The 22,605-nt window shown below is 39.4% G+C and overlaps 2 protein-coding genes and 2 long non-coding RNA genes across 4 annotated transcripts; 3 read left to right on the forward strand and 1 right to left on the reverse strand.

Moving 5' to 3' along the window:
• The first annotated feature begins 4,198 nt into the window (after positions 1-4,198).
• On the forward strand, positions 4,199-5,514 carry LOC110918323. Its single transcript, XR_002581233.2, has 3 exons — positions 4,199-4,334; positions 4,876-4,929; positions 5,235-5,514. It is a non-coding gene; the product is annotated as an uncharacterized LOC110918323 (long non-coding RNA).
• Positions 5,515-7,299: 1,785 nt separating this feature from the next.
• LOC118482740 lies at positions 7,300-10,799 on the forward strand. The gene is made up of 4 exons (XM_035978387.1): positions 7,300-8,032; positions 8,570-9,012; positions 9,535-10,648; positions 10,786-10,799. The coding sequence occupies exons 1-4, from the start codon at positions 7,300-7,302 to the stop codon at positions 10,797-10,799; spliced, it is 2,304 nt and encodes a 767-aa protein (XP_035834280.1).
• Positions 10,800-10,906: 107 nt separating this feature from the next.
• On the forward strand, positions 10,907-12,091 carry LOC110883288. Its single transcript, XR_002560420.2, has 3 exons — positions 10,907-11,044; positions 11,587-11,640; positions 11,946-12,091. It is a non-coding gene; the product is annotated as an uncharacterized LOC110883288 (long non-coding RNA).
• Positions 12,092-13,584: 1,493 nt separating this feature from the next.
• On the reverse strand, positions 13,585-20,689 carry LOC118483208 (probable ATP-dependent RNA helicase vasa-like). Its single transcript, XM_035978751.1, has 2 exons — positions 20,387-20,689; positions 13,585-13,624 (listed from the first exon to the last, which is right to left on the reverse strand). The coding sequence occupies exons 1-2, from the start codon at positions 20,679-20,681 to the stop codon at positions 13,617-13,619; spliced, it is 303 nt and encodes a 100-aa protein (XP_035834644.1). The 5' UTR covers positions 20,682-20,689; the 3' UTR covers positions 13,585-13,616.
• Positions 20,690-22,605: the final 1,916 nt, after the last annotated feature.

The following is a 22,605-nucleotide window of genomic DNA, read 5'->3' on the forward strand; positions in this document are numbered from 1 at the left end:
TTAAATGAAAAACAGTCCGATCATTCAATTAAAATGCTGAGAACGATAGAGGAGGAGAGTACTGTAGTAAGGCGTTTCAAGATTATCTAAAGCTACACGGAATACGTCATCAACTTACTAATAGCTATTCTCCCCAACAGAATGGGGTAGCAGAGAGAAAAAACAGAACTTTAATGGAGTTGAGTAGGAGCATGATGTTACTGGGCAGAAGCGATAGCATGTGCTACATATATATTAAATCGAACGGTTACTAAGACAAGACCAAATATAACTCCTTATGAGGCATGGAACGGTAACAAGCCCAATGTGGAGCATCTCAAGGTGTTTGGCTGTTTAGCTTATGTTCACATCCCCAAACAACATAGAGATAAGTTGAACAAGAAAACGGAAAAGGCAGTGTTCATTGGTTACAGTGAACATAGTAAAGGTTACAAACTATACAATCCAAAAACCAATAAAATCATCGTCAGTCGTGATGTAATCTTCGATGAGAATAAAAGATGGGTCATGGATTCAGGAACGGCTGATGCTCCACTGGTTGTAACAGATACCGATGAGAGTGAATCTCAGGATGACAGTAAATCCGACAAGACACCAGTGGGAATAACTTCCGCTGAACAGCCTGAGGACAATGTTTCAACACCACGAGAAGACGGAGAATTGAGTCAGGGAACAAATCAAAATCAGCATCATGAGAACGTCTCAGCAGCCAAACACATGCAACAACATGAAAATGAGACATCATCTTCTGATTCTGAAAATGACGTTATTCGTACAAAAAGTCTTAACAACATTTATCAAAGTGCAAGAGCACTGACAGAATCAGAAGTTTTACAGAGGTATAATAAAAGCCAAGTCGTGAACTTTGTTCTTTATACAAGTGCTGATCCAACTTCATATGAAGAAGCCAAGAAAGACTTGAGGTGGAGGGAAGCCATGGATAAGGAAATAGAGTCTATTCACAAAAATCAGACATGGGAACTTGTAGATCCTCCAAAACATCAAAAACCAATTGGTGTTAAATGGATCTATAAGACAAAATATGATGAAAAAGGGAATGTAGATAAATATAAGGCCAGACTGGTAGTGAAAGGGTATAAACAGAAGTACGGAATTGATTATCAAGAGGTGTTCGCTCCTGTAATTAGATTCGAAACTGTTAGACTAGTGCTGGCTCTCGCGGCTCAATACGAATGGCATCTCCATCAAATGGATGTAAAAATTGTTTTTCTAAACGGGAAATTAGAAGAGCAAGTCTATATAGAGCAACCTCAAGGGTATATCAAGAAAGGAGAAGAGAAGAAGGTATGTTATCTCAAACGAGCTTTATATGGTCTAAAGCAAGCTCCTAGGGCGTGGTACAGTCGAATAGATGCATACTTTATTCAAAACGGATTTAAAAAATGCATTTATGAACACACACTATATATCAAGGACACCAATGAAGGAAAAATCATAATATGTTTGTATGTGGACGACTTAATTATAGCAAGTAGCTCGATAAGATTAATTTCAGAATTTAAAGCCTCAATGAAAAGGGAATTTGAGATGACGGATATGGGTCGATTACACTACTTCCTTGGCATGGAAGTAGCATATGAGAATGGTAGTATTACACTCTCGCAAAGGAAGTACATGAGAAATTTACTGGAGAAATACAGGATGACACTATGCAACACAGTGTCAACTCCAATGGAATATGGATTAAAATTATCTAAGGATGATCCAGAAGAGTTTGTTGATGAGGGGATATATCGTAGCCTAGTCGGAAGCTTAATGTATCTCACCAACACTAGACCAGATATCATGTTTGCAGTAAGCAAGATAAGCAGGTTCATGGAATGTCCAAAGAAAAGTCACTGGGAAGCTGCAAAACGTATACTAAAATACATCAAAGGGACCCAGGAGCAAGGAATTACTTATTCTAAAGGAAAGAAGAAACATTTAGTGGGGTTCAGTGATAGTGATTATGCAGGGAATGTAGATGACAGCAAGAGTACCTCGGGATATATTTTTCATTTAGGGTCTGGTCCTATATCTTGGCAATCAAAGAAACAAAAGGTGGTAGCATTATCTTCCACAGAAGCTGAATACATGGCACTATCACTGACGGGATGTCAAGCATTATGGATCAAAGGAATACTGGATGATCTACAAGGAAAAGAAGACTACTCAATTCCAATATTCTGTGATAATAAATCAACTATTTGTCTAGCTAGAGATCCAGTATATCATGGCAAAAGCAAGCACATAAGAGTCAAATATCACTTTATTAGAGATCTCATCAAGAAAAGAGAAGTAGAGGTTGTGTTCTGTGCAACGAAGGATCAAATAGCAGACATCATGACAAAGGCTCTACAGCTAAAGGATTTCATTCGATTAAGGAAACTGCTGCACATGAATCTGGCATGATCAAACTTACGGGAGGGTGTTAGACGAATATCTACAAGTTAGATCATATTAATATTATGTTATTATTGTTATTATTATGTCACTATCCTAAGTTTTTTTTTTTGTATGGCGGTTACTGCCATATTATGTATGCATATATACGTATGTATCACAACAGTATCAATTATCAATTCATTCTTATGAACATTATCTTTCGTTCTGCAAAACCCTAAATCAGAAATCTAACAGGATGGTTGAAGTGGAGGTACCAAGCAACATGTCAACAACTTCCTCCATTGTTGGCCTAACCGCTAGATCTTTTTCAACACACAACAACCCAATCTCTATGAATTTTGCAATCAAGGTTGAATCAACCTCAATTCTGGGATCAACTATATTTGACAATGTTCCTTCCAGCCAATTTTTCCGGACCTACACAATTACACATGTCACAACTCAACAAGTATATAACTATTAGTTACCTACAAAACAAAAAAAAAATGATAGATTTTCATTAACTAGACATTTTTTCAGAAGCTGACAAGCCACATTAGAAGGTATGTTGTAACTTGAAAAGAAGTCAGTTATATTTTGATTCAAGAAGAGAAAAGCATCTACTTTTTAGAATATAGATTTTATAAGTGTACCATCACAGAACCTAATAACACTTACTATATCAGAAAGAATAGGGTCCTCGTCGCGTGTTAGATCCAATTGTCTTTGCCCAGTTACAGTTCCCAAAACCAATGCACCAAAACTATAGACATCTGCCTTGGTTGACACCATTGATGCCGATAAATACTCTGGTGCCATATATCCACTGTCACATGTGCCGGTATTAGCCATGTCAACAATACAAATTATCCAAATTTCAAAAGGAACACACGGGAATGGAAACATGTATAATTCTAATCTGGGGGCAGTTTTCTTTTAATAATTGCAAATTTACAATATAGATTACTTTAATGGATTCATTAAAAATATATCTTTCAACAACGAGCATGAGACAAAAAGATGACGGTTTTTAAGGGAACTATTTTGCACTTACGGAGTCCCACAAAGCCGATCAACCTGAATGGGGCAAGTCTCGTTGGTTGCCAAGGCTGTCCCAAAACATGACAGTTTGGGGTCAAAACTTTCATCTATAAGAATGTTTGCAGGTTTTACATCACGATGAATGATCCGAATGGGAGCATGATTGTGAAGGTATGCAAGTACCCTAGCTACACCAAGAATTATTTTGCACCGTTTATTCCAGTTCAAAAGATTACACGTAGGATCTACAAATGCAGATTACGGATCAGACATTTATAGGTAAAAGAATCAGATAATATCATGTTAACAACACTAATTGCATGCTCTCAAACTCTATTACAAGTATTTATGAGCAACGACCTTAATTAAGAGGTACACATGTCAAATGGAAAAAAAATACCAAACATCAAGCCAGCCAGAGTTGCTTTAGGTGCAAGGTCATAGACGAGGTACACCTTTGTTCCGTCAATGCAATATCCAAGCAACTCAATCATATTTTCATGTTCAAACTTCACAAGTATTGATGCTTCATTTATACAGTCTTCGTATACTCTTGTGTATTGTAACACCCCAAAATGCGCAATTTATTTATGCTATTTTAAATGTCTAATAATGTAATATTAACTAAGTTAAAAGAATGTGATAATAGTTCAACAAGAATGAAAGTTTATGAGTTAATTGTCAACCATTAGAATTAGAGGGGCTAAATTTGTATATAGTAAAGAAAGTTTACCATTAAATAAAATAAAACAAAACACACCTCCTGGTGTGTTCTGTGGATCGATCAAAGAAAGGAACCAAGGGGAAAACCCTAAGTTCTACAAATCAGCAAGATTGAAAGGGAAATCAAGATCAAATAACCTGCATGAACTCGATTCTCTAGTAATCTAAGCTTGTCCTACAAAGAGGTAAGTCGAAATTCTGAAATTGATGAATTATAGAATGAGGGTTTCGACCCAATCATGAATGTATGCAGAAATTTGTGTGTCTAAGAGTTAGGAAAATACATTAGAACAAGAATTATGTTTGATTCTAGATAGTTGGGTGATTTTTAGCAAAAACCCACTTGAACTAGGGTGATGATGAAGAAATGGAATGAAATTATATGCTAATTATTGCAATAGTAAGTGTAAGAGTTATTATTGATAGATTAGTAATAGTTAGAAACTGATTTGGAATGATTATTGTGGGAAATTTGATTGTTTTAATGATTTAAGAATGAACTAGTAGAATCATGCATTGAACACTTATACCCTATGCTTTATTCATGTTATGCACACCAAGTGTTTGACAAAATGCCACAATAAAGATGTTAGTCTTGTATGTCATAAACCTTATGTGAATTGAATGTGTTTAAGAAGTATGAGCCAAATTGTGTATGGTTTTTATCAATTGATGTATGTAATTGAGTATGAAACATAGATTAAAAGAATGAATGGTTATATGTAGGCGTTAAGGAAGAAAGTTCGAGTCAAGTGAAGCAACAAGGGGATCAAGACCGAGGTACGCTACTTGTACAAATTTTGGTTTTACTTTAGATATGTGTTTATCCATAATTGTGCTATTTTGAGTTAAGCATGGTTAAGCTATAAGAATGGACCCTTCACTTGAATGGGTCGAATGATGAAATTGTAAAACTAGAAAGATTGGCATGAAGTTCCGTTGGAACTCACAACCGTACAAGTATGAAAGAATGTAGTGTAATACAAGCCGTGAACGTTATGTTTATTTCAAGTTCGTAAGTTAAATTTCTTGGGTTAGAAGAAAACTTTGTTCTAATGATGTTTGATGTTGTTGTGGTCATGTAGGTAAATCTCATGTCTAGCTATCAAGCTTTGCCCGGATCGAACACATCTCAAGCCCGTCAAGCGCTCCGCATTTTGTATAAAATCAATGTCAAATTACCTAGTTACTTATGTCTATGTTTTGTACTTAAAACTAGTTTGGTCATGGTTGTCTTTTGAAAGTTGTCGTAAGTGCGTACATAAACTTAATGGTTTCGAAACTAAAAATAGGTCATCTTTTGTTGTGTATGTCATGTCTTTTGAATGTTTGCGTACAGTTTGAATGAAGTTTGGTTATGAAAAACAGGGCACCTCCCGTTTACAAACGGGTCATGCCCAAATTTTGTTAGAAAAGTATGTTGTCATTTAATAAATTAAAAGGAACAATTATGGACGTTACAAGTTGGTATCAGAGCGTGGGTTTGAGGGATTCAAGCATCAAATGCTTGAACTCAAACCGGAAGCTCATGTGAAGAGTGTGTTCGACCCGCGGCGCGAAGCAAGTAAGTAACTTTAAAGTTGATTTCGTATTATGAATGAGTTGGTTAGGGAATGTTAGGAAAATCATCACGGGATGATGTGTAAAAGTTTGGGACGAAACGGACTGGTACGGGTTAAAACGGGTTGAACAGATGGCTGCAAAATAAGAAATTCATCAAAGTATGCTGGGCGTCACCGTAAATTACGGTGACACTGTAACTTACGGTAGACACTGGAACGAAATTCTTCTGCCGTAAGGCAGTAGCCTTACACCGTAAAGGAAATAATGCCACCGTAAATTACGGTGACACCGTAATTTACGGTGGAGCCTGTTTTCAGCCTTTTTCAATTGCGATGTTCTGCTTAATGTTTTCTATCATACGTGAAGTATTGCAAACGCTATAATAAGACTCTAAAGAATAATAGTATGCATGAATGTTAACTTTCAAGGAAGTATGTACTAAAAGAATGATTATTTGACGGAAAGGATGATTGAATGCTTGGAATAAAGAATGATGTTTATGTGTAGATGACGGATACGAATGAGGATGAAGCGACACGACAAGAACAGCTGAAAACTATGATCTCGGAAGAGATTGGAAGGGCAATGCAAGCAAGTATTCCTCATTTAGCCCAAGAAGTAGAAGGTCATGTGCTAGAAGTGGTAGAATCCATGATGGCGAGTAAGATAGACGAGTTAAAAGGAATGATTAATGTAATGCAAGAAAGGAAAGGAACTCGCAAGTGCACTTACAAAGAATTTATGGCGTGCAACCCGTTACCATTCAAAGGAGAAATTGATCCTATAGTATGTCAAAGGTGGATTGCAAGTACGGAAGCGGTGTTCGTAAGGAGTCATTGTGAAAAGGAGGATCAAGTGATGTTCGCCACCGGTTTGCTACAACTCCGAGCTAAGGATTGGTGGGATGTTTATAGTAAAGAGCTTGGGGAAGAAAAAGTTCAAGTCTTGACATGGCAAGAGTTCAAGGAACCTTTTCTAAAGCACCACTGTCCACAATCTGCCATCGACAAGATCCAAGAAGATTTCTTACATCTTCGTCAGAAAGATGAAACCATTGATGAAATCACTAACGTTTTCCTTGACAAGCTGAAGTTCTGTAACGAGATAGCAGGAACGGAGAGAATGAAGATAAACCGTTATTACGGTATGTTGAAGGCTGAATATCGGGAGTTCATAATTCCCGCTAAATGTGAAACTTTGAATGAGCTCATTGAACTGGCCCGAGATAGGGAGATTGAAATGAGAAGACAGGCAGAAAGAGGCGAAAAGAGAGTATCTGAAAATGTTTCTAGCTCGAGCCCTTCAAAGAAACCAAAATTTCAAGATTAAGGCAAGAAGGATAAGGCGAAGGGTAGTATTCCGAAATGCAAAACGTGCGGAAAGTTACACACGGGGGAATGTTTGAAAGGGAAGAAGGGTTGTTACAACTGTGGTCAAGAGGGACACCCATACTATAGGTGTCCTAATCCTTCAAGAACGTGTTACAACTGTTTCCAACCGGGTCATATTAAGGCTGAGTGTCCTAAGCTTCAACAGAAAACTGATAAGGAGGCAAGGAAGGAGGAAGCCCCAAAAGCTAAGGGGAGGATGTTTCAGATCACAACCGAGGAAGCGAAGGACCACCCGAATGTTGTATCAGGTATATTCTCATTGAACTCGATGCCTACGTATGTGTTATTTGATACCGGTGCCAGTAGATCGTTTGTATCAAGTGAATTAGTGTCACACCCCTCCTTTAGAATCGAAAGACTGCGTGTACCATTAGAAGTAGAAATAGCCGATAGTAAGAGTTACTTGTTGCACGAAGTTTGTAGAGATTGTGAAATAATCATTGAAGACGAGAAGTTTGCTATTGACCTTATTCCCATGATATTGGGGGAATTTAAGGTTATAGTTGGCATGGATTGGCTAGCTAAACATCAGGCCGAAATTCAATGTGAGAAGAAGGTAATTCATGTGTTAACCTCGGAAGGAAAACGAGTAAGCATACAAGGGGAAAGGAATATCAATTCTAAGCTTTGTTCTATAGTCCAAGCATACAAATACGTACGAAATGGAAGCAAGGCATTTCTAACTTACGTGGTGGATACTAAGCAGAATACCCCTAAGATAGAAGAGGTTGAAGTTGTGAATGAGTTTCTTGATGTTTTTCCGGAAGATTTACCGGGGCTTCCACCAGAACGCGAAGTGGATTTCAAGATCGAATTATACCCTAACGCCAAACCCGTAGCCAAGGCCCCTTATAGGCTGGCCCCAACAGAAATGCGGGAGCTAATGGTACAAATACAAGAATTGCTCGACAAGGGATTTATACGCCCGAGTGTGTCGCCATGGGGAGCGCCTGTACTTTTTGTCAAAAAGAAAGATGGTTCGATGCGCATGTGCATCGATTACCGCGAGTTGAACAAGCTGACTGTGAAAAACCGATACCCATTGCCCCGAATCGATGATCTCTTCAATCAGTTACAAGGGGCAAGTTGGTTTTCAAAAATAGACTTGCGGTCTGGGTACCATCAGTTAAGAGTACGAGATGAGGATGTGGCGAAAACGGCTTTTAGAATGCGATACGGGCATTACGAGTTCTTAGTAATGTCCTTTGGATTAACGAACGCGCCTGCCGCGTTCATGGATCTTATGAATCGAGTCTGTCGGCCCATGTTAGACAGATTCGTTATAGTTTTTATCGATGACATCCTGGTTTATTCCCGAAGTAAAGCCGATCATGCATGCCATTTACGTGAGGTTCTTGAAGTACTTCGCAAGGAGAAATTGTACGCGAAATTCTCCAAGTGTGCTTTTTGGCTTAGAGAGGTACAATTTCTCGGTCATGTTATTAATGCGGATGGTATCTTAGTAGACCCGTCAAAGGTGGAAGCCGTTATGAAATGGGTACCTCCCAAGAACCCAAGTGAAGTAAGAAGCTTTTTGGGTTTAGCAGGCTATTATAGGAGGTTTATCCAAGACTTTTCTAAATTGGCCTTGCCGTTGACCAAGTTAACCAAGAAGGATGAGAAGTTTTCATGGGGTGCATATCAAGAAAGGGCATTTCAAACCTTGAAAGAAAAGCTGTCGAGTTCCCCGGTACTAACTCTACCAGATGGAACGGAAGACTTGGTGGTGTTTACGGATGCGTCACACCAAGGGCTGGGATGTGTTTTGATGCAAAGGGGTAGAGTCATTGCCTATGCTTCTAGGCAATTGAAGACACACGAAAGTAATTACCCAACCCATGATTTGGAGTTAGCTGCAGTAGTATTTGCTTTGAAGATATGGAGGCACTATCTTTACGGCACGAAAAGCGTTATTTATTCTGACCACAAAAGCCTTAAATACTTTTTCGAGCAAAGGGAATTAAATATGAGGCAACGAAGGTGGTTAGAACTTCTTAAAGATTATGATTGTGAGATCCTTTATCATCCGGGTAAAGCTAACGTAGTAGCCGATGCCCTGAGCCGAAAGGATTACCCGCCTCCAATTCAAGTAAAGTCCATGAAGATGATAATTACACCTCGATTTCTCGAAATGGTTAAAGAAGCCCAAATCAAGTCACTAAGCGGAATGGATTCCAAAAAGGAAAGAACAAAGGGGTTTGTTGATAAATTCGAAGAAAGATCCGATGGAATTAAAACCATGTATGGTCGTATTTGGATACCTCGGTTTAGCGAAGCAAAGGGTGTATTACTCGAAGAAGCTCACAAATCCCGATTTTCGGTTCATCCTGGAGCTACAAAAATGTATTTGGACTTGAAGAAAAGTTATTGGTGGCCCGGCATGAAGCGTGATATTGTCAAGTATGTTGCCAAATGTTTGACATGTCTGCAGGTAAAGGCAGAACATCAGAAACCATATGGGAAGTTGCAACCGTTAGAGATTCCGGTATGGAAATGGGAAGAATTGACGATGGACCTAGTGACCAAGCTTCCTAAGACAAGGAAAGGTCACGATGCTATATGGGTGATCGTAGATCGCCTCACCAAGAGTGCGCATTTCTTACCCATTCGGGAAGCCTTCTCCTCCGAAAAGATGGCGGAGATCTATGTTAACGAGATAATATCACGACACGGAGTTCCTGTATCTATTGTGTCGGATCGAGATACCCGATTCACATCTCGATATTGGCAAGGTTTTCATGAAAGTATGGGTACAAAATTACATTTCAGTACCGCTTACCACCCCCAAACGGATGGTCAGTCCGAGCGGACTATTCAAACACTTATCGACATGCTGCGAGCATGTGTGATAGACTTCGGGGGAAGCTGGGATGACCACTTGCCGTTGGTGGAATTTTCATACAACAACAGCTACCACAACGGCATTCGAATGGCACCGTATGAATTGTTGTATGGAAGAAAGTGTAGAACTCCAATTTGTTGGGGAGAGGTGGGACAGAGAGAAATTGCACCCAACGAGGTGGTGGTTAAAACTAACGAGAAGATCGATCTTGTGCGAGCCCGTTTGAAAGCGGCTCAAGATCGACAAAAGGCCTATGCAGATCAAAGGAGGCGACCCATCGAATTTCAAGTAGGTGATTATGTGTTATTAAAGGTTTCCCCATGGAAAGTTATAATCCTTTTCCGTAAGCGAGGAAAGCTAGGTCCTCGCTACATAGGACCTTTCAAGATTTTAGCCCGGGTTGGGGAGGTAGCATATCAGTTGGAGTTACCGCCAACTTTGGATGGAATACATGACACATTCCATGTATCACAATTGAGAAAGTGTTTAGCGGATGAGACGGCATATGTGCCCCTTGACGATATTGAGCTGGATGAAAAATTGAATTATATCGAGAAGCCGATAGCTATCAAGGATTCTAAGGTAACGCACCTTCGGAACAAAACTATAAAGCAAGTCTTGGTGCAATGGCAACATCGGAAAGGATCGGATCTTACATGGGAGTTAGAGGATGAAATGAGGAAGCTCTACCCGACATTATTTGGTATGTATTCAGGTTTCGGGGACGAAACCTCTTTTAAGGAGGGTAGACTTGTAACACCCCAAAATGCGCAATTTATTTATGCTATTTTAAATGTCTAATAATGTAATATTAACTAAGTTAAAAGAATGTGATAATAGTTCAACAAGAATGAAAGTTTATGAGTTAATTGTCAACCATTAGAATTAGAGGGGCTAAATTTGTATATAGTAAAGAAAGTTTACCATTAAATAAAATAAAACAAAATACACCTCCTGGTGTGTTCTGTGGATCGATCAAAGAAAGGAACCAAGGGGAAAACCCTAAGTTCTACAAATCAGCAAGATTGAAAGGGAAATCAAGATCAAATAACCTGCATGAACTCGATTCTCTAGTAATCTAAGCTTGTCCTACAAAGAGGTAAGTCGAAATTCTGAAATTGATGAATTATAGAATGAGGGTTTCGACCCAATCATGAATGTATGCAGAAATTTGTGTGTCTAAGAGTTAGGAAAATACATTAGAACAAGAATTATGTTTGATTCTAGATAGTTGGGTGATTTTTAGCAAAAACCCACTTGAACTAGGGTGATGATGAAGAACATGGAATGAAATTATATGCTAATTATTGCAATAGTAAGTGTAAGAGTTATTATTGATAGATTAGTAATAGTTAGAAACTGATTTGGAATGATTATTGTGGGAAATTTGATTGTTTTAATGATTTAAGAATGAACTAGTAGAATCATGCATTGAACACTTGTACCCTATGCTTTATTCATGTTATGCACACCAAGTGTTTGACAAAATGCCACAATAAAGATGTTAGTCTTGTATGTCATAAACCTTATGTGAATTGAATGTGTTTAAGAAGTATGAGCCAAATTGTGTATGGTTTTTATCAATTGATGTATGTAATTGAGTATGAAACATAGATTAAAAGAATGAATGGTTATATGTAGGCGTTAAGGAAGAAAGTTCGAGTCAAGTGAAGCAACAAGGGGATCAAGACCGAGGTACGCTACTTGTACAAATTTTGGTTTTACTTTAGATATGTGTTTATCCATAATTGTGCTATTTTGAGTTAAGCATGGTTAAGCTATAAGAATGGACCCTTTACTTGAATGGGTCGAATGATGAAATTGTAAAACTAGAAAGATTGGCATGAAGTTCCGTTGGAACTCACAACCGTACAAGTACGAAAGAATGTAGTGTAATACAAGCCGTGAACGTTATGTATATTTCAAGTTCGTAAGTTAAATTTCTTGGGTTAGAAGAAAACTTTGTTCTAATGATGTTTGATGTTGTTGTGGTCATGTAGGTAAATCTCATGTCTAGCTATCAAGCTTTGCCCGGATCGAACACATCTCAAGCCCGTCAAGCGCTCCGCATTTTGTATAAAATCAATGTCAAATTACCTAGTTACTTATGTCTATGTTTTGTACTTAAAACTAGTTTGGTCATGGTTGTCTTTTGAAATTTGTCGTAAGTGCGTACATAAACTTAATGGTTTCGAAACTAAAAATAGGTCATCTTTTGTTGTGTATGTCATGTCTTTTGAATGTTTGCGTACAGTTTGAATGAAGTTTGGTTATGAAAAACAGGGCACCTCCCGTTTACAAACGGGTCATGCCCAAATTTTGTTAGAAAAGTATGTTGTCATTTAATAAATTAAAAGGAACAATTATGGACGTTACATGTATACGTTGGTATCAGAATATTGAGTGATTGTTATATCTTGTCCATTTTGTAGCCTTCCCTAAAAAGAGAAATCAAGTATGAGAAACAGGTAAAATCTATGAGACATGCAATTACGGATACCTTGTACATGGAATAATAATAATCAAGAAATGGCAAATCTACTTATCCATTTTGTAGCCTAATGAAATAGATAAGCCATCGAGCAAATAACGGTTTAAGCTTTTCTTAACATGCAAAAAGGTACCTTGTAGATGGACGAATATATGTCAGACGAAAGCTTATTAGCTTCAGAGAAGTTTTCAGTTGCATAAACGATGGAATTAAAATCAAAGCGGTGTACTATACGGTCTTCACCTCCAATAGTGTAGAGAAATTGATCCAGGGATTTTAAACTTGTACATCCAACTAGAAGTTTCACAAATTGTTGGCCCGAACTGGATCTTGATCTCTAAATGAGCGTGATAAACTTGAATAACAATAACTTGTAATAACCGAATGAATGTATTCAATCGAATTGAGAGTGTAAGTAAGTGATTACAAATGAAATTACATGATCCTATTTATAGTTTTCTACGGGTACGAGTGAATGGTTGCGTCTCTTCGTGAAAGGACATGTCTCTTGGATGTGTGGTTGTGATCAAATCTCGAAGAGGTGTGATGATCCTTGTCCGTTCAATCCAACCGGTGCGTCTTTTCTTTCCTTGCCTTGGTACCGATCGGAAATGATCAAAGAGAGGAGACACACCTTTTCGCTAAAGGTGGTAGTTTCCAACTTCCAGTTTGTCAATTTCGGTCCTCGTACTTTATAACCGCTAAGTAACATATATATTCTAACTATCTAACTAAGTGTGGGATGTTAAGAGATTAACCGGTTTCATTCACCCCCTTAATCTCGAACATCCATAAGTTGCTTTAAATCTTGGATTCCGAGCAGTTCCCTCATTGTAGCAAACTTGATCCTTGCTAGAGCCTTTGTTAGTATATCTGCTCGTTGTAGTTCTCCACTTATGTGTTCCACAGTGATATCTTCGTTTTCCACACATTCTCTTATTGTCACACCCCTTTCTGCGTCGGAAGCACGAGGTGTGATCATGAAAGGTTCTCATTGCATACGAAAGGTAAACACACTACATGCTCATGAAAATAACTTCAAATACCATAACTTGAAATCATAAGTTAGCGTTTACAACGCGAGTTAACATAAAACATTGTCTTAAAAGGTTTACACTTTATTTAAAGACAAACACAAGCGACATCCACGAGCTTAAGAGAGACCACGCGCACATCCATCCTAGTTACCTGAAATACATGTGAGTTTTGGAAAAACGTCAACATAATGTTGGTGTGAATTCATGCCGTTTTGTTTTGCACTTTTGTATACTTTGTATGAAAACATATTTTGTGAATAAATCGAGTTTTCATAAAATCCAGTTTCATGTGTACACCACGTACTCATGTATGATTCAAATTCTTCTAGAGTACCCCACGTACTCAAGTATAATCCATGCTTTTCTTGAGTACCCCACGTACTCAAGTATTCATCAAGTTTTAGAATGGTATGAGTTTTTATGTAAATTAAGTATTCCTGTATGTATCAGGATTGTTAATGGGTTGCAAAGCCATTAACATGTGACACGACATAGGAAGTCACCAAACCTTAGGCATTTAATTGGTATATTCTGAGACACAAAAGCACTACTCGATACTCGCCCTCATCGAGAGTGTGGCTGCCCGGCACCCGTTAGATCTAACCTTTTGTTCTGCGGTCTAGGTATATTGTTGATTAATGGTGCTTCTGTACCCTATTCGTGACACGATTCCTCGCATCATTTTTCATAGCGCATCCTACTTGGTACTCGTTTCTCACCAAGCGCGCTTCTCATATTCCTATTTCACAACACACTTGGTACTCGTTCTCACCAAGTGCGCTTCTTGTATTCTTATATCGCTACACACTTGGTACTCGTTCTCACCAAGTGTGCTTTTTATTATCATACCATTTGTTAAACATAAAAATATCTGTAACATGTATTTCACCCCCGAAGTTATAAAACTGAAAACAGTTAAGAGAAAAGGGGGAGCATGAACTCACAACTTTGCGTTCCTTGCGTCGTAAACTTCACCGGATTTGCTTAATTAACGTCGTAACCTATACGCGTTTTCTTATCGTTAGTCACTAGACTTGCGTCGCACAAGTTCAGTCACTCACTTTTGTGTATATTTTCTTGTGTTAAAAATATTTTATATTTTTAACTAAATGTCTTACTTATATTATTTTCTCACAAATAAATATAAGTCTTTTGTGTTTTGTACTTTGCACCCGAATTATGTGTCTAGTATATTGTATGTGTATCTTCATGTTTATACTCCTCATGAGTATTTAGTGTATTTTTACGTCTTAATACGCTAGCACGTATAACACATACTATATACACTTAGCACAGAAGTTGGTGATAAAATAATATATATTTTTCTCTCAAAAATATACATACTTATATCCATTTTTATTCTTGAAGAAATCCTCATTTCTTATCACCAAAAATTAGGGAAACCTTGGTAACACTTTTAAATACATTTTTAGGGAATAAGTTTCTTAAAAACTTATATTTTTCTAAGTGTCAAAATTTATAAAAATTTTGGCAGAGTTTCCCCTAAAAATAGAGGTTTCCCATGTTTTCAAAACATGTGTTTATTTTCTTTTAAATCGTCAACAATCATCAACAACACTTATCAACAATAATCATCCACAAATATCACTAATTTCTCCATTTCATGAACTTGGTTATTTACTAAAATTGTGTAGTAACTTACTAGCACATTTAGTAAGTCTTGTTATCTTTAAAAATAAGTTTAGTTTCTTAAAAACCTTATTTTTAAAGAATACAAAGTTTCACAACTTCTAGTCGGTTTTTATTAAAATTATTTCTTTGTTAAAACTTTTGTCACACAAGTGTCCATACACTTGTTTGTTCACAAAAATCACTTTTGTTTGTGTAAGATCCGGTTTAGAACATGTGGTTTCTTTTGACGCTTGGTCTTTTGAAAATACCACTTGTAGATTCATAGATCGGCTAGTTTTAAACACTATTTTACAAGTAAAAATACTTTTACACAAGTTCATGTTTCTCGTGTGGTAGAGTTTCACCTTTTAACCCTTGTACCGTCCGAATCAAGCTTATGTCAAGATCTATGATCTTAACAAAGTCGGGTTAAACGGTGATCCGAGCTACCACAACGTAGATCGGGCCTAAATAATCCCACAAATCAAATACTACAACATTTACACATCATGTGAGCTTTTATCCATCATTTAAGTGTCTTTTAGTAGACTTTTATGCTTCAAAACGCAAGTTTCCGAATTTTAACCGTTACATATCGTATTAACCACCTTAGATTAGTACATGTATGAGTTTTAAGTGTTATACCTCTAGCTCAGGGCTAGGGAAGATTCTATGCGAAGAATGAGTGGATAAAGGCAAGATAACGAGGTTCTTCGCTTTCCGTTTGCTCCAAGACTCCTAATGCGTGACCCGTAAGGCTTGTATGTGCTTGGAATATGGAGGATGGAACTCGAAAATGGTTGAAGAGATGGAGGGGGGTTCGGCCGTGAATGGTGGAGCAAGGGAGGAGTGTTGTGGTGTTGAGTGGTGAAATGGTGATGGTTATATATATAGTGTACTCAAGATCCTTCCATATCTTATGTAATCTTATAAAATCTAAATAATATCTAAGCAAGATCTTATGAAATCTAGTGAATCCAAGCAAGATCTTTGATGGATATTGTAGGATCTTGTGTACTTATAATATTCGAGAGAAATCTATGCAAGATCTTTCCATATCTTTCGAAATCTCAAAAAAATCTAACTAATATCAAAATGAATCAAAGTGAATCTAAGTAGATTGTGCAAGATCATGCGATATCTTGGCAAATATTTGGTGGGGGCCACCCCCATGTGACCGTCCACTATTAAAGGGGGGGGGGTAATGGGTAAATTCCACTCTAATTTTATAAACAAGTTAGCTTTCAAGTGCAACTTTTAGGGACTTGTTGTGTTATTATGCTATAAGAGGTGTTATGGTGTTCGGGGACCATAACTAGTTCAGAAACATTAAAACAATGCTTCTAGTACTATTTTTTTTATGTTCCGGGTAATGTCCGGTTGTTCGGTTAGACACCGATTCGTTTAAGTGCTAAATTACACTTTCTAGTGTCTTTTATGTACCCTTTTTGTACCCTTTCGATTCTCAACACTTGGGGAAATATTCTGGATAATAAAACGACAATTTTTACATAATATTTGAGTGCCAAAATGCTGAATTATTGCTGAATTACATAAATTCTGCACTTAAAGTGCGTTTCGGGTGCTTTTAGTGCGTATTTTTGCTTTCGCAATATCTATAAATTAAACCCTTATATGTATTCTTGTCGTAGGACCTACACCTAGGCCTCCATTCTAATGTCTGACTGCTTTCTGCAGTTCTGTTGACACATCGTGTCTTACCGGTGAGTTTACTTAGTATTTTTGACGCAACGCTCTTGTTTATGCATAAAGGAGTATTCTGTAGTATACAACGTGCATGAATTCACTTGCTTAACATCAAATCAGTCAATGCTGATACTTAAGCACATAATTGCAGTCATTAAATAATGATTAAAGTGTACGGAAATTACCGGTTTTGTGCCAGTTGTCACAGTCTCCCCCCGTTAAAAGAATTTCGTCCCGAAATTCAGGATGAACTAACCCTCGTAGGAGTCTTTTTTGAATAGGTGGGGATACTTTTCCTTGAACTGGTCTTCGCGTTCCCATGTGTATTCGGGCCCATGCTTAGAGCTCCAACGTACTTTGACAAGTTTCACACTGCTCCTCCTAGTCTTGTTGACTTTCCAGTCAGTAACCTCAACGGGTTGTTCTGTAAATCGGAGGGCGTCATCAATATGCACTTCATCCGCAGGGATGATCACGTTTTCTTGTGTTGGACTCTTCTTCAGGTTGGATACATGAAACGTATCATGTACTCCATCAAGTTCTTCCGGTAACTCCAACTTGTACGCCACGGTACCAATTCTTCTCAAGATTCTGAATGGTCCGATGTATCGTGGGTTCAGCTTTCCACGCTTTCCAAATCTGACTACGCCCTTCCAAGGTGAGACTTTTAACAACACTTTGTCTCCCACCTCGAATTCTACTGATTTTCTTTTTGGATCAGCGTAGCTCTTTTGTCGATCTCGAGCCGCCTTAATGCGCTCTCGGATCTGCGCAATCTTGTCGGTTGTCTCTTGTACAAGTTCAGGACCAACCATACGTTTATCTCCGGCATCTGCCCAACATAAGGGCGATCGGCATTTGCGGCCATACAGAGCTTCGAACGGCGCGGCCTTTATGCTTGTATGATAACTGTTATTGTAGGAAAACTCAACTAAGGGTAGGTGAGTATCCCAGCTGCCGCCTAGATCCATGACACATGCGCGAAGCATATCTTCTAACGTTTGTATAGTCCGTTCGCTCTGGCCGTCTGTTTGCGGATGGAATGCCGTGCTTAGATCTAACTGAGATCCAAAGGCTTCCTGAAATGATTGCCAGATTCTTGAGACAAAGCGTCCATCTCTGTCTGAGATGATTGAGAAAGGCACTCCATGACGTGCCACAATTTCTCTTAAGTATATTTCTGCAAGCTTTCCAGTGCTATCCTTCTCTCGGATTGGCAGGAAATGCGCAGATTTCGTCAACTGATCAACTATTACCCATATCATGTCGTGCCCTCTCGGGGTCCTGGGTAATTTCGTTATGAAGTCCATCGAGATTTGTTCCCACTTCCACACGGGAATCTCTGGTTGTTGTAGTAGGCCGGACGGTTTTTGATATTCGGCCTTAACCTTAGCACAGGTTAGGCATTTTCCAACATAGACAGCAACATCGCCCTTGAGTCTCGGCCACCAATAGTACTCTTTCAAGTCTTGATACATCTTGTCCGATCCGGGATGGATTGAATATCTCGATTTGTGGGCTTCATTAAGGATGACTTCTCGTATGCTACCATAGAGTGGAACCCAAATACGCTTCTTGAAGTATAAGGCTCCCTCTTCATTTGGCGTCATGTACTTCAATGCACCTCGGAGGTATTCAGCTTTACGGTTCTCTCCTTTAAGAGCTTCTTGTTGTGCATCACGAATGCGTGTAGTGAGGTTCGTTCGAATGGTCATTTCTAACGCTCGAACTCTTAGGGTCTTAACCCTTTCTTTTCGACTCAATGCGTCTGCTACAACGTTCGCCTTTCCTGGGTGGTACTTAATCTCACAGTCATAATCATTTAGCAGCTCGACCCATCGCCGCTGGCGCATATTCAATTCCTTCTGATCAAATATGTGTTGCAGGCTTTTGTGATCTGTGAAGATTGTACATCGAGTACCATATAGATAGTGTCGCCAGATTTTCAAGGCGAATACCACTGCGCCCAGCTCCAGGTCGTGAGTGCTATAATTTCTTTCGTGTACCTTCAATTGCCTTGAAGCGTAAGCGATGACTTTTTGGCGTTGCATGAGCACGCATCCCAGTCCTTGTCGCGAGGCGTCGCAGTATACCACGAAGTCTTCCGTGCCTTCGGGTAGTGACAATATTGGTGCATCGCATAGCTTGTTTTTGAGTAGCTGAAAAGCTTCCTCTTGTTTAACACCCCAGTCATACTTCTTGTCTTTCTGCGTAAGAGCAGTTAGCGGCTGAGCTATTTTCGAGAAATTCTCGATGAATCGCCTATAGTAGCCCGCTAAGCCCAAAAATTGCCGAACTTCAGTCGGGGTTTTGGGAGCTTCCCAATTCTTTATTGCTTCTATCTTGGACGGGTCTACATGAATGCCCTTCTCATTCACAACGTGACCAAGAAATTATACTTCGCGAATCCAGAATTCGCATTTTGAGAACTTTGCATAAAGTTTTTCCTTTTTCAGTAGCTCCAAGATGGTTCTGAGGTGTTGCTCGTGCTCTTCTTTCGTCCGAGAGTAAATCAGGATATCATCGATAAATACAATCACAAATTTATCGAGATATGGTTTGCATACGCGGTTCATCAGATCCATAAAGACCGCTGGTGCATTCGTCAGCCCGAATGGCATCACAAGAAACTCGTAATGCCCATAGCGTGTTCTGAATGCAGTCTTTGGTACGCTCTCCTCTTGGATTCTCAGCTGGTGGTATCCAGACCGAAGGTCGATCTTGGAATAATAGCTTGACCCTTGTAACTGGTCAAACAAGTCGTCAATCCTCGGTAGTGGGTACTGATTCTTGATCGTTAGCTTGTTCAGTTCCCTGTAATCGATACACATCCGCATGGTTCCATCCTTTTTCTTCACGAACAAAACTGGAGCTCCCCATGGCGAGAAGCTTGGCCTTATGAATCCTTTATCCAACAACTCCTGAAGTTGTGTAGATAATTCTTGCATTTCGGATGGCGCAAGTCTATACGGTGCCTTGGCTACAGGAGCAGCTCCCGGAACCAAGTCTATACGGAATTCGACTTGTCGTTGCGGAGGTAGTCCTGGCAGATCCTCAGGGAACACATCAGGAAATTCCTTCGCCACAGGAATATCTTCGAGTTTTGGTTCCTCAGTCTTCTTATCTATAACGTGTGCTAGGAAGGCAACACATCCTTTCCTTAAGCACTTCTGTGCCTTCATGCAACTGATGATCCGAAGAGGCGCGTCTCGTTTTTCTCCATGCACGATGAGAGTTTCACCATTCGCTAAAGGGACGCGAATGATCTTCTCATGACAAATGACTTCAGCTTTGTTCTTGGACAGCCAGTCCATTCCGACTACTACATCAAAGCTACCCAATTGAATAGGTAAGAGGTCGATGTTAAACCTTTGCTCACCAAGTTCTAGTGTGCAGTTTCTAACAACTTCGCCTGATTCAACAAGTTTTCCATTGGCTAATTCTATGGAATATGGAACTTCTAATCTACTAGATTCTATTCCGAGCATGCGTTTAAATTCCACAGACATGAAGCTATAATCGGCGCCAGTGTCAAATAATATGGATGCAAAGTGATTGTTAATGAGAAACGTACCGGTGACCACGTTAGGGTCTTCGCGTGCGTTCTTTGCTTCAATCACAAATGCCCGAGCCTGAGCATTGTCTTTCTTTGGGCAGTCTCTCATGAAATGATCGTTGCTTCCACACTTGAAGCATCCTTGGTTTCGCCCTTTCCCGTTATCATTCTTGTTACCAGCACCGTTTCCATTTTGATTCTTTCCCTTACTCCAACAGTCTTCTGTTCGATGACCCAATCTACCACATTTGTCGCACCTTGGAATGCGACAAGCTCCATCATGATGATACTTGCATTTTTGGCACTTAGGCATGGTGCCTTGGTATCCTTTGGCTGAAGTCTTTGCCTCCTTAGAGGGGTTGGTGTCACGTTTCTTGTTGGAACCCTTGTTGTTGCGAGTTGCTTGAGTCAGAGTCGAATGTTTCCTCTTCTTATCACCGGACGACTCAACATGTGTCTCGGTCTTCTCTGTTGGGTTCAACGATAACTTCTCCATACGAACACAATCCTCAGTAAGACTGACAGCCAGAGTTACAGCCTCAGTGATTGTTTGTGGTTTGGCCGACGTCACCATGCCACGAAATTCTGGGGCCAATCCCCAAATGTAGCGTTCAACGCGCTTGAATTCGGGAGTCACCATGTAAGGAATCACCCTAGACAAATCATGGAACCTCCGAGTATACCCAGTGATGTTAGCTCCTACCATAGTCAAGTGCCAGAACTCTGTCTCCAACCTTTGGAGTTCGGCACGAGAGCAATACTTCTCTCTCATCTTCTCCTTCAATTCATCCCAAGTCATGCCATACGCAGCATCATCGCCTAGGGTTTGGACTTGTAGATTCCACCATGTCAGTGCTTCGTCGACAAACAGCCCAGTAGCAAAAGTGACTTGCTGATCTGCGGTACACTTGCTCATGCGGATTGTGGCTTCAGTCTTTTCCGTCCAACGCACAAAGGCTACTGCTCCTCCAGTGCCATCGTAGTTCATAGGTTTACAGTCGAGGAACTGCTTGAAGGTGCAGCCTGTAATTAACCCAACCAATTCACTTATGAGCAATCGAAGAAATAATGAAACAAAGACCGCTCATAAATTTCTTCATGCTTAGTAAATTGTTCTAAGGTTACCTTGAACTGCGTTTCCACCGGACGAATCTCCATGTCCGTTACGCCTGGCACTGCTTGGCCCTCCACTGTCTTGGGTACGGTTCGCCTCGTACTGGGCGATAGCAGCAGAGATTCTCTCTTCCAGTAGAGCGTTCAGCTCTTCAGCAGTTTTTGGTAGTGGGGGAAGAGGAGGTTGATCATCATTGCGAGCATTCACAGCTTTCCTGGGTGCCATGTTCTGACAGAACATAACACAGCAGGGTTAGGCATTTGTTTTGACGTCGTCATACTGGACAGTAGTAGTATATATTCACAGGTATATACCACATAATTAACATCAAATAATTATTACTCTAGCAGAGTACTTAGTAGGCTTGTATTGAGGGAACCTATACGTGACAAGACTTGCTGTGATTTCTGTGCACTGAATTCCATAATTATGTATGCATCCATAATTACGTAACTCCTTGCACAGTCCGCACAGTTCGTTTCATCCTCGTATCTCTTCCTTCAGATGGGCCATCGTTGCAGGTAAAGTCACGTATACCTGTGACATTCTACATCTAGTATATGCTAATTATCACACATAATTGCACGTAATTTCTCAGTTAAGACAAGTGCTACTCCTGTGCACCCTAAGTCTCGTAGTGCCTTTTCTAGACTCGTGTAGTCAGTTTCAGGTAGTGGATGTCGCGGGACGTTTTATGCAATGAAAACTCTTTGAAAATTGTTTTCGTGATAGGATCCTAGAGATTGTAGACTAGACTCGAGAAGGAATCCTGGTTCACTACAATCGCAGCTCTGATACCAATCTGTCACACCCCTTTCTGCGGCGGAAGCACGAGGTGTGATCATGAAAGGTTCTCATTGCATACGAAAGGTAAACACACTACATGCTCATGAAAATAACTTCAAATACCATAACTTGAAATCATAAGTTAGCGTTTACAACGCGAGTTAACATAAAACATTGTCTTAAAAGGTTTACACTTTATTTAAAGACAAACACAAGCGACATCCACGAGCTTAAGAGAGACCACGCGCACATCCATCCTAGTTACCTGAAATACATGTGAGTTTTGGAAAAACGTCAACATAATGTTGGTGTGAATTCATGCCGTTTTGTTTTGCAC

This window comes from Helianthus annuus, chromosome 10, assembly GCF_002127325.2.
Source record: "Helianthus annuus cultivar XRQ/B chromosome 10, HanXRQr2.0-SUNRISE, whole genome shotgun sequence".
Lineage (NCBI taxonomy): Eukaryota > Viridiplantae > Streptophyta > Magnoliopsida > Asterales > Asteraceae > Helianthus > Helianthus annuus.

What these genes read in the sequence shown, in the direction of transcription:
- LOC118482740 (XM_035978387.1), top strand. Translation starts at nt 7,300, where the DNA reads ATGTTTCAGATCACAACCGAGGAAGCGAAGGACCACCCGAATGTTGTA. An exon ending in CAAGGGATTTATACGCCCGA is followed by an intron (nt 8,033 to 8,569) that starts GTGTGTCGCCAT and finishes GTATCTTAGTAG; the next exon opens with ACCCGTCAAAGGTGGAAGCC. An exon ending in ATCTTTACGGCACGAAAAGC is followed by an intron (nt 9,013 to 9,534) that starts GTTATTTATTCT and finishes ACATGTCTGCAG; the next exon opens with GTAAAGGCAGAACATCAGAA.
- LOC118483208 (XM_035978751.1), bottom strand. Translation starts at nt 20,681, where the DNA reads ATGCCTAAGTGCCAAAAATGCAAGTATCATCATGATGGAGCTTGTCGC.